Genomic DNA, 12,255 nt, shown 5'->3' with positions numbered 1-12,255 from the left:
CGGGAAAGACGTTTCGGAAAAAAAAAACCCACATCTGAGACAGGAAGTGGGCGTGGCCTCTCGTGATGCGTTGTTGTTCTTGTTCTGGTCACTGCCCGATTTGCATCGCTGCCCAGATTTGTGACAGCTACGTACGGCAACTCCACTTGGACAAACTTAGTTGAATTGACTTAGGATCACTGCCCTATACCCAGGGGGCAAAATCCCAGTTTTTTGAAAAACGGACACGGAGCGTTGTAAAAGGTTTGACACCAGATATGATATCTAGGTACTTCAAGGATTAAAACCTGGGTGGACAACCCGGTCAACTAGCTGCTGGAAAGCTACAGGCTGTCTCCAAACAATGCAACACCTATTGTGAAAAACTCCATGTTAACTGTCATGATCAGAAACCATTCTATTTCTGGTCTCCCCAAAGTGAACAGATAGATAGAGAAGACCGTTGGCCACAGCAAGTGGGGCTTTGGAGATAGAAAGGCTATCTTGGACTCAAATGGAAGCTTATGAATTAAGGAAGTTTTCTATATACATGTTAGGCATAGATATTCTCCATAAAGTGCTGAAAAATAATAATTTTCATGAGAATTTGTCAGGCGAACAGTACTTTTTTTGGTCTTTTTTGGGATGTTGAGGGTGATATCTTAAAATCGAGTTGCAACAAACCCCAGAATCTTTTTTTCATGCCTCCCCCTATGTGTCAAGATACTCTCTGCCAAATGTTATAGTTGTATGACTATTTATGCCATTGTAGTACCTAAATATTTGCATTTACATCATTTCGCCAGCAAAATGACCCAAGAAAGGGGTTTTGGCCCCTGTAGCTTTCCAGCAGCTAGTTGACCGGGTTGTCCACCCAGGTTTTAATCCTTCAAGTTCCTAGAGATCATTTCTGGTGTCAAACCTTTTACAACGCTCCGTGTCCGTTTTTTTGCTTTGCCTCCTGGGTACTATGTGCGTCGCCACCAAGGGGGCAGTTGTGGGTCTGACAAGTGAAGCTCACTTCTGCGTTCAACAAACTGCAATCCCCTCTTCTTCCTCTGGGGGCTGGTGTCAGAAGGGAGCATTCTCCATAGACCCCCATGTTAAAATCACCGACTTTACATCATCAATAAACATGTTAAAAGCCTGGTGTCAGAACGTTTTTTCGTCTCAATCGATAGTTTCTACCCCCGCACACACTCTGAGGGGGGGGATTTTTTTTTAACTTTACCGTTTTACTGTTATTAGGTTAAAACTCTGGCCAATCAGGGCGCGGAAATGTTGAGTGACAGGTCCGAGCAGCTCCGTGGACAGCTGCTTCGAGGCCAGTGGGCGGGTTCTCGGCCAGCCAATCCAACATGGCGCTGTTCAGGCCGCCATGTTGGAGTCACAAAAACGACTCCCCAAAACCAATGGGGGACGTCACGGGTGCTACGGCCATGTTTCTTACAGTCCATGGTCGCCACAGTTTATCTTTTTATTTAAAATGATGATGCTCAGAAAACAGGAACAGAGGCAGAGACTTTTAGTGTTTACTTTCGTCTTTTCTCGCCGGCCTCATCACCATGACAACCACAAACAATCACAACTACCACAACACTCACTGAAATAAACGAGTCTGCTGCGGCTGTCTTATGACGGACGTCTGCGCGTTTTTTTTGTTTTTAAAAAAAAATCATTTTCACAGTACCGTATTTTAAATGTACAGAACTTTTAAGCAGACTTCCGCTTGTACGCAAATCCCAAATGAAGTTTGTCCAAGTGGAGTTGCCGTAGACAGCGGTCCAAGATGGCGGCCGGTCTGCACATTGTCACAAATCGGGTAGTGACAGTTCTTCTGCTGTTACACATGTTGTTGAACTTCCTGGTCGGAGCCCGAGGGGGCGTGGCCTAGCGAGGGGAGGGGGCGTGGCCTCTTCGTCCAGACTGAACCAATCAGATACTGTCTCCGGCTGTAGCTCCGCCCCCCTCCGTCCGTCCTGACTCTTCTTCTTCACTGCTGTAAAATGTGTCGCAGGACTGAGTGAGTGATGTCATCGCTGACGTCATCGTCGCTCGGCAACAGCAGCAGCATAAAACTCATCGGATGATCGTCGACGTGTTTTTTCTTTTCTTTTTCTGTTTTAAACTTTAATATTTATTGATGGATTCATGTTCATTAATAAAGTTTTTAATGATCAGTTTTAACTTTATGGGGATAATTTAACACACACACACACACACACGCTCTTCCTCTTTCTCTTCCTCCTCCTCTCCTTTTCTTCCTCCTTTCCTCTTCGTCTTCTCCTCTCTCCTCCTTTTCCTCCTCTTCTTCCTCCTTTTCTCCTCCTCTCCTCCTCCCCCTCCTCTCCTCCTCTCTCCTCTTCCTCCTTCTCCTCCTTTTCTCCCTCCTCCTCTTCTTCCTCCTCTCATCCTTTTCTTCCTCCTTCTCTTCTTCCTCCTCCTCTCCCCCTTTTCTTCCTCCCTCTCTTCTTCCTCCTCTCATCCTCCTCTTCCTCCTCTCCTCCTTCTCCTCCTCTTCTTCCTCCTCTTCCTCCTCTTTTCCCTCCCCACCTCCTCTTCTTCGTCCTCCTTCTCTCCTCTTCCACCTCCTTCTCTTCTTCCTCCTCCTCTTCTTCCACCTCTCCTCCTCTTTTCCCTCCTTGCCTCCTCTTCTACCTCCTTCTCTTCTTCCTCCTCCTCCTTCTCCTTCTCCTCTTCCTCCTCTTCTTCCTCCTCTCCTCCTCTTCTACCTCTCCTCCTCTTATTCCTCCTTCTTCCTCCTCTACTCTTCCTCCTCTTCTTCCTCTTTCTCCTCCTCTTCTTCCCGCTCCTCCTCCTCCTCCTCTCTGACCTGAGCTGGTTTTTTCTTTTCTTTTCTTTTCTTTCTTATCTTTCTTTTCCTTTCCTCCTCTGCTCCTTCATCCATCCTTCACCTGCAGACAGACGCTCACCTGTGGACTCTGACCCTGTGGCTGCCTGCGGCTGATTGGCTGTCGGCCCGTCGCCATGGAGACCAGGCTGAAGGGGGCGGAGCAGGATCCACAGGTGTGTGTGTGTCCGGGAGGAGGAGTGGCCCGGTGTGTGTCTGTGTGTCTTCAGACGGACAGGTTCGGTGTGTGCACCTGCTCAGGTAAGACGCTCTGTGTGTGTGTGTGTGTGTGTGTGTGTGTGTGTGTCCTGTAAAAACATGAACCGTTGTGTTTACTCAGCAAGTTGTTGTTACTGTGTTACTTTTATTGTGTTAGATACCAGGATGTAACGATTAAAAAATAAAAAAAATCAGAAAAGAACAAATGAAAATGAATTTTTATTAATTAATTCATATTATAAGTGAGATTTGACCAATAATGAGGATGAATGAAGTGCTGAGTCATGAAACAGCTCATTAAAGACATTGTGTGTCTTTATTAACAGAGGAAACGACGATGACTCGACGACTGCTGCAGTTCTTCAGACACAGTAAGTGTGTGTGTGTGTGTGTGTGTGTCTGTGGTTGTGTGTTTTATGACTGTGTGTTTACACTTCCTGCTAGATAATCAACACACACACCTTCACCCAGAACCTGTTCCTTCACCTGTGACTCCGCCCACAGCAGTAAAGTGAAAGTTAAAAATCAACTTCGAGCAGCTACAGGTCACAGTGGCTTTCAGTTCCTTCAGTTTGTTAAAGGGATAGTTAAAAGATTTTGTCAAATTGTCCCATTGCCATAACCCCTATAGTCATAGCAGTAGGTTTGTTACCTTTAATTGTCGGTGCAAGCTGTTTTTAGAACGGTGGAGCAGAGCCGTGAGCTGCTCAGAGCTACGCTACGGAGGCTCATTATGGGATTTCTTGGTTTCCCTCATCAAACTCATCAAATACACAATCCAACAACTCCACAACGCTCTGGTGGACAAGTTGTGAGCTGCACATTCACCACGCTATGAGATAACTAGAAAATTTCCTCTGGGAAATTTTGATAGGACCACAGCATCTCTGTCAACATGGGAATCAAACCCACGATCTTAAGGTCAAGACAGAGCTGATCAGACACATGATCATCTTTCACTTTTCCTGTGTGCTGGTGTTTGTGTGTGACAGTGGTTTTAGAGTCTCTGTGTGTGTGTATCTCTTTAATCACATGAAGCTACCTGTATGTGTTGGTGTGTGTGGCTCCAGGTGGATTGTTTATAAAGTTAACGAGCTCTGGCCTGAGGCTCAGAGGTTACCACGGCAACTTGAGGCGGTTGCCAATGACGATAGGGGGCCCCCAGGCTGAGACAGACAGAAATGTGGAGAAAAAGAGTGATTTTCTGCCTCTGCACTGGTCTCACATTTAGGCTTACTGTGACAAAACGGTAACTCCTATCAGAACAAAACAAGGCCGTGAGCGTGTACAAGGACTTCCTGAACGATTTGGTGTGATTTTGGTGTTTCTACAGTAAATATTTTGCTGAAATGTGCGATTTTAAAACATCGGTCCGTTCTGCTTCTTTCAGAAAATATTTGTATTAGAGTCATTGAGGAGCAGAGACAGACGTGGCCGCACTTAGAGGCTGACAATTCAAATTCTGTAAGTCTCTCTGATATTTTGAGCACATGATTAGAGACAGAACAAGTTTGTCTACAAATTAGGAAAAAATCATGTGAGTAGAGTGTAAATTGTGGCCGGGCCGAGTGTGGAAAGAGAAAAGTTTCAGACGATATCAGACAACTTCTCCCACTCGAACATTCCGTGCAATACACACCCATTATAATCTCACAATTTCTCCAAAAATGATCATGGTCATTGATCAGGGATTGATCAAAAACTATATGACCTATCGAAACGTGGAGTAATACGACAATACACAAGACTTGTGTCTACTGTTTAAAGTTTAAATGGAGTCTCTAGGTCTACAACAACTCTGTGTGGTAACGTTGTGTTATTATCTCATAGCGTGGTGAATGTGCAGCTCACAACTTGTCCACCAGAGCGTTGTGGAGTTGTTGGATTGTGTATTTGATGAGTTTGAGTGTGTGTGTGTCTCACGCTGTGTGTGTGTGTGTGTGTGTGTGTGTGTGTGTGTGTCTCCTCAGAGCTCTTCTGGAATCTGCTGCTTCTGGTGCCGCTGGTTATCGTTATAGCCCTGGTTGTCCGTGGCAACGGCGTCTCCTTCATCGGTGAGAACCTGTTATGGATTCATCCATTGATCAGCTGATCGGTGTGTGTGTGTGTGTGTGTGTGTGTGTGTGTGTGTGTGTGTGTGTGTGTGTTTGTGTGTGTGTGTGTGTGTGTGTGTGTCTACTGACTCTCCTGTGATGTTGCAGCCGAGTGGCGTCGAGGTGTTTCTGAAGGCCAAGGCCAGAGTCAGGTCTCCATGGAAACCTCCAAAAAGTCAGGTGAGTGATGGATCAGTGATGATCTTACTCCTTACTCTTTCCTTATGAGCTTATTCATTATTTTGTTTTGTATTATTCATTTATGTACGTATTTTTATTTAAAAAAAATTTTTTTTCCTTATTTCCTTATATTTTACTGTTTAATCTCTTACTTTTCTACTTATTTTTCATTATTGTTCAATTATTTTCTTATGTTATTGTTTTTAAACCGTAACAAATTTGATCTTTGTTGGGTGAGGTTTTCATATCAGCCCTCCTGGGTTTCATACCTCCCCTTTGCACATCCCAGTCATGTTGATTGTTCATGTTGTTGTTTTATCGATATTGTTTGTGCTAAATAAATAAAAAAATAATAATAAAAAAAAAGGAGCCTTCATCATCATCATTATTATCCTCTTCTTCCTCCTCCTCCTCCTCTGCAGCAGACCCATGTCTCAGTCAGAAACCCTGTGCAGACGGTCACTTCAGCTTCTACATCCACAGCGGAGCGGCCAACGTGGTGGCCGCCAAGATCTGCATCAACAACCAGATGTAGGTGTTTTCTCCTCTTCCTCTTCCTCCTCTTCCTCTTCCTCCTCCTCTTCCTCCCCAGGTGTTTCCTTGATCAGTAGAATGAACTTATTAGAGGATAATTGCTGTTTTTTTTTTTACAATCTGGACCTTATTTCTAGCATAAAATATGATCATTTACTCACCCACACTGCAAAAACTCAAAATCTTTCTGAGAATATTTGTCTTATTTCTTGTCAAAATGTCTCATTTCTAGTCAAAACTAAACTCTTTCCACTTAAAATAAGACTCATCACCTAAAAATGAACTTGTTTGTTAGATCATTTTCACTTGTTTTCACTTGTTTCAAACTCATTTTCACTTGAAATAAGTAGAAAAATCTGCCAGTGAAAGAAAGTTGTTTTGTTCTTGTAATAAGAAAGAAAAACTTGCTCCACTATCAGATTTTTCAATTTATTTCAAGTGAAAATCTGCTTGAAAAAAGTAAAAAGTGTCTAAAAACAGGGCTAATTTTTATGTGACGAGTCTTATTTTGAGTATAATTTGATTTGTTTTGACTGGAAATGATATTTTGATCAGAAATAAGACAAATATTCTTGGAAAGATTTTGAGTTTTTGGAGTGCAGATAACTTTGGTGTCATTACAAGCCGCGTATATCCGTATAATGGAGTCTACAGGGCAGCAGAATGCAGCCTCTAAATAACACATTATCTGCAGAGAAACTCCTTCATTTCACCAATATTTAGTTCTGATAGGCTAGTGCTATTCCCCTCTGAGTCCGGGGTTAGCTGTTATCAACATCCGGGGTCTGTAGGTTGACCTACTGACCTCTGACCTGGATGATGTCATCTCACTAAAGCTCCGGCTAGTTGAGATAAAAATGGACCCGAATGCTGAAGCAGAATGATTATTATCAGAATGAGCCGGGCGGCGCTCAGAGATGATACACTGCAAAAACTCAAAATCTTTCCAAGAATATTTGTCCTTTTTCTTGTCAAAATGTTTCATTTCTAGTCAAAATAAGACACGTCACCTATAAATTAACTTGTTTTTAGATCATTTTCATTTGTTTCAAACAATTTTTCACTTGAAATAAGTAGAAAAATCTGCCAGTGAAATTTTTTTGTGCTTGTAATAAGAAAGAAAAACTTGATCCACTGTCAGATGTTTCTACTTATTTCAAGTAAAAATCTGCTTGAAAGAAGTAAAAAGTGTCTAAAAACAAGCTGCTTTTAAGTATGAGATCTGTTTTGACTAGAAAAAGGACAAATATTCTTGGTAAGAGTTGCATCATCCAGGTCAGAGGTCAGTAGGTCAACCTACAGACCCCGGATGTTGATAACAGCTAACCCCGGACTCAGAGGGGAATAGCACTAGCCTATCAGAACTAAATATTGGTGAAATGAAGGAGTTTCTCTGCAGATAATGTGTTATTTAGAGGCTGCATTCTGCTGCCCTGTAGACTCCATTATACGGATATACGCGCCTCTCGGCTGGAGCTCATTTCATCACAACCACTTGGAATGACACCACAGTTATCTGGGGGAGGAAATGATCGGATTTTAGGATAGAAATAAGGTCCAGATTGTAAAAAACGGGAATTATCCTTTAACCTGGTGATGTAACAGGCCTGTCTGTCTCTGACGTGTGCGACGTGTTAAACCTTCCCCCCCCAGGGTTCTGGGATCAGCGAAAAGCAACGCTGGCGTGGGGATAAACATGGTCGTCGTCAACGGTCAGTGTTGATCAGTTTTATTATTGATTATCCCTTTAACGAGGACGTTGCTGCTGATTGGTCGCTGTGTTTGTGCCAGGTAAGACAGGAGAAGTCCAGAAGACCGGACACTTCGACATGTACGGCGGAGGTGAGTGACATCACAGACCGGTCATTCCCCATTAGCTGCAGCAAAACCACAGCTCTTCTTCTTCTTCTTCTTCCTGGGGTCCAACAGTATACACTATACAGTTGAAAACACAAAACATAAACATTATAAAAATTTAAAACAAAAAAACAAGTGAGCGATATGCTTCACCTAACAAAACAAAAACAGAGTGAGTGTTTACGTTTCTTAACTGTGCTTCATTCCTTCTTTGTTATATTAATTGTTCACATACTAATCCTATTACCCACATTTCTACATATCATATATGTATACTACTGTACATCATTACACATCACACATCATACTTGTATATACATTCATTCTACAGAATAGGCTATACATTATAATAACACATATCATATATCCATATATAAATAAACCATGTTGTCTTACTTTGATAAATGCTGTTTTATTAATATTTTGAATTTCTTTGTGTTCGTGGTGAGTTTGATATTTTTCGGCAGTGAATTCCATTCTTTCATACCTCTATACAAAACCGTAATGTAAAGTTTCCTACAGCTGCATGTCTGCTGATATATTTATGACTCTCTGCACTAAAAACAAGGTTTTTAAACAAGATAACAGGTGTTTTTAGGACAGATATATTTCTAATAACAACAAACAGTTAAGTTTCTTGTGCATAGAAATGATCCTTGTCCTGTAGTCACACTTAAGTATTGTGCGTGCAGCTCTGTTCTGTGTACATTGTAGTTTATTTAACATGTCTCCAGTGGCATTTGACCAGACTTGTCAGTTGGTTTCTGTTGATGATGATGATGATGATGATGATGGTGGTGGTGGTGATGAAGGAGCTGTGTGTTCCAGATGTGAAGCCTCTGGTTGAGATGCTGCAGAGCGTAGAGAAAGGCTCCATCGTGCTCATGGCGTCGCACGACGAACCCACCACAAAGTAAATGACTCAGATCAATGATCAATGATCAATGATGAGGTGGTGATGATGATCAATAAGTTGTTGGTGACTGTCTGACTGACAGGTTGAACGAGGAGGCCAGGAAGCTGATCTCTGAGCTGGGCAGCACCGACATCTCCACGCTGGGATTCAGAGACAACTGGGTGTTCGTCGGAGGAAAAGGAGTCCAGGGCAAGAGCAGCTTCGAGAAGGTGACGACCACAGATACACAATCAATATGATCAATATGATCAATATGATCAATACACTGCAGAAACTCTACATCTTTACAAGAATATTTGTCCTATTTCTTGTCAAAATGTCTCATTTCTGGTCAAAACTAATCTCTTTCCACTTAAAATAAGACTCATCACCTAAAAATTAACTTGTTTTTAGATCATTTTCATTTGTTTCAAACTAAGTTTCACTTGAAATAAGTAGAAAAATCTGCCAGTGAAAGTAAGTTGTTTGAGCTTGTAATAAGAAAGAAAAACTTGCTCCACTATCAGATTTTTCTACTTATTTCAAGTGAAAATCTGCTTGAAAGAAGTAAAAAGTGTCTAAAAACAAGCTGCTTTTTTTTATGTATAACTATGTATGTTGTATAGCCTATACTTATTTTAGGTATACTGTAATTAGATTAGTTTTGACTAGAAGATAAATATTCTTGGTAAGATTTAGAGTTTTTGCAGATTGTCATGATCATTATGGTCTCAGACTGGAGACACAATCAATCAATCTAACAACTTATTTATCCCAAATAGTTTACAGTCTCCATTCAGACAACTCAATAAACACACATCAACCAAACATTAGTGTGAGGGCAGCGATAATATCCAGTCTCCTATGGAGCACACTGCAGTGAATCACGGATATTAAGGATAAAAGAAGGGAACAATGATAAATACATTTTCACATTATGGATGATTAAAATGTCTGATCTGAGTCCAACTGCTGCTGTCAGCAACATTTAGCAGCTTGATAGCTGAAGGAATAAAATAACTGGCCTATCTGTTTGCTGTCCCAAAAGCATTAAAGGAAACGGTAACACTTTATAAGTAGCCTACACACTATTAGGCAAATACTGAATTCATTGTTTACAGTATAATACATGAATACTCATTAGTATGTAGTTTATAAACACAGTTAAAATGTTTTACTCATCATTGATAAGCACTAACTGTATTAGAAACTACATACTAATGAGTATTCATGTGTTATAAATGAAGAATTCTGCATTTATTAATGCTTAACTAATGCTTCATAGTGTGAACTTATTATAAAGTGTTACCAAGGGAACTCCCGGCAGGATGGACCATGACTTGTGTGGCTTTCTGGACGAGTTGAACTCTGATGATCTTGGAGCAGACATCGATAAAGCTGCTGAGACGATTCTTCTCCTTTACTGATGATCCATCAAACCAACTAATGAAAGAAAAAGTCAAAAGAATTTCAATAAACGAACGATAGAAGCTACACAACATGCTCTTAGAAACATTAAAAGAATTCAGCTACGCAACAGATTTGACCTTTTAACGACCGACTCTGTGTTTATATTGTATAAACTTAAGTTTAGAGTCAAACATGGTTCCTAGGTAACGATCTGAACATCGTCTCCATTAGGGATGTCACAATTACAAATTTTCTTGGTACGATTATTGTCAGAGAAATAATCACGGTGTTACGATTATCACGATTATTATGCATCAATAAATTTCACAACACTATGAATGTGTAAAATCAAATATAGTCAAAATATAATTACGTCACTAATCTCTTAATATAGGACCAGTTATTGATCCCCCGGGGGAAGTGTTTGAAATATTTAACTCATTAATTGCCATATATACTAAGTTTATTTTTTAAAATTACAAATGACACGCTAACATTTAATTCCCACCAATTTAGTGTTACGTTAGATAAATGGACCAGTATCTGCGCATCTTCCTTTACCTTGGCGCCACATCTGCCGATATGGTTCCGACATAATCTTTTTTGGAAAGTGGCGGTATTTAGGAATCTTTACGATCAATTAATTGTGGCATTTAATACCACGATTAATTGTGAAAACAAGTAATTGTGACATCTCTAATCTCCATGGATGGTTCTGGCTACTGGTTTAGATTCTTCCTGATCTCAGTCACTAACTCCTTAGTTAGTCTCATTTAGATCCAGGAAGTTGTTGTCACACCAGTTCACAGATGAAGGAAGTGCACAGTCGTGGTCTGAAGGAGTGATACTGTGTCGTCTGTCGTCTGTGTTCATGATAAATAACAAAGGAGAGAGGAGACGTTGCAAAGAACAACACGTGAATCATTTACATCTGTTCATATCTGTGTGTGTGTGTGTGTGTGTGTGTTTGTCTTCAGACCATGAAGAACGACAACGCTAAGAATAAATATGAAGGCTGGCCGGAGATCATCGAACTGCAGGGCTGCATCCCCAAGTTCCTGGAGTGAGCTGAGACCTGAACGCTGCGACGCCTGGAGGGAAAGACACGACATCTACACAACATAACAACACACGGTGCATAGTGTTGCCATGACACCACATACAGGTGATCACATGGAAACAGGGATTCAGGATGGTGCATAAACATTAGTTACACACACACCTGGTTTATTCTTCAGAATTTTGCTGTAAATGTGGTTTTACATTTATGTTTTAGAGCCTAAAGTTTATTTATGCAGTTGCCTGGGTTACAAATGTTTGATCTGTGTACTGATGTAAGTTTCTTTTTACGGCATAATTGTATATTTTATAGTTTTATATAATAGATTTATTTGTTGTATGAACTTCTGCCTTCATTCTTAAGTTTTAACAGTAGGCTAATTATTTCTACATTAAAAGACCTGAGTTCTTTAGATTAATATTTGGTACAAGCTAAAACAAAATAAATAAATGAATGAATGAATGGACCAGACCAGACAAAAAAAAAAGATTCTACATAACATAAGTGCAACTGTTGATATTATGAAGGCAGGAAATAACCCAGAGTTAAATACAGACTGTGTGAGTCTGACTGTAAAGTATTTTTCCTGTTTCCTTTGCTGTATTAAAGTATTTTCCTTCTCTGTATGAAATAAATAGTCTATGTCCAGAAATATGAAGTCTTTTATTACTTAATTTCTCATTTCTTATGGGCTGTTTGTTATTCTGGAGAACTATCATTTAAATCATTTGATTGATAAAATAATTCAGAGCTTTTAAACCGTCGGTAAAACGTGAATGTGAATATAAAACGAAATAAATATTTAATGTTTTTATCTTTTTTTATCGAGCATCAAATTATTGTTTTTTTTATAATAATAAATGTATTTATCATCAATAACATCAACAATTGAAAAAGGAACAAAAAAACAAAGCGACAGACATGACAAAGGCAAACATGATCAAAACATTTAAACAAATAGGCTAATATATAGTAGATAAATAATATAAGAAATATAGAGATGATAAAATAATAAGTGAATACATTAAATAAATAAATAAATAAATAGGTCTAATAAAAGAAATAAATTATTTTAAAAAAAGACCTTAAAGCATCAAATTATTGTTTTCATTCCAGTTGAACGGAACTAATTCAACGTGTTTCCACCCGAGCCCTTTTCTGAACGGACCGTAAACAG

The 12,255-nt window shown here is 40.0% G+C and overlaps 1 protein-coding gene across 1 annotated transcript; it reads left to right on the top strand.

Moving 5' to 3' along the window:
* The first annotated feature begins 3,044 nt into the window (after positions 1–3,044).
* Positions 3,045–11,093, top strand: LOC146986643 (protein FAM3C). The gene is made up of 10 exons (XM_085780655.1): positions 3,045–3,091; positions 3,378–3,420; positions 5,020–5,103; positions 5,251–5,322; positions 5,745–5,853; positions 7,510–7,568; positions 7,648–7,698; positions 8,542–8,626; positions 8,712–8,838; positions 10,996–11,093. The coding sequence occupies exons 2-10, from the start codon at positions 3,387–3,389 to the stop codon at positions 11,083–11,085; spliced, it is 711 nt and encodes a 236-aa protein (XP_085636781.1). The 5' UTR covers positions 3,045–3,091; positions 3,378–3,386; the 3' UTR covers positions 11,086–11,093.
* The last annotated feature ends 1,162 nt before the right edge of the window (positions 11,094–12,255 follow it).

The sequence above is a fragment of the Trachurus japonicus genome, chromosome 6 (assembly GCF_045865225.1).
Source record: "Trachurus japonicus isolate A0001 chromosome 6, Traja_1.0".
In the NCBI taxonomy this organism is placed as follows: Eukaryota; Metazoa; Chordata; class Actinopteri; order Carangiformes; family Carangidae; genus Trachurus; species Trachurus japonicus.
This window is presented reverse-complemented; position numbering and strand designations above follow the sequence as displayed.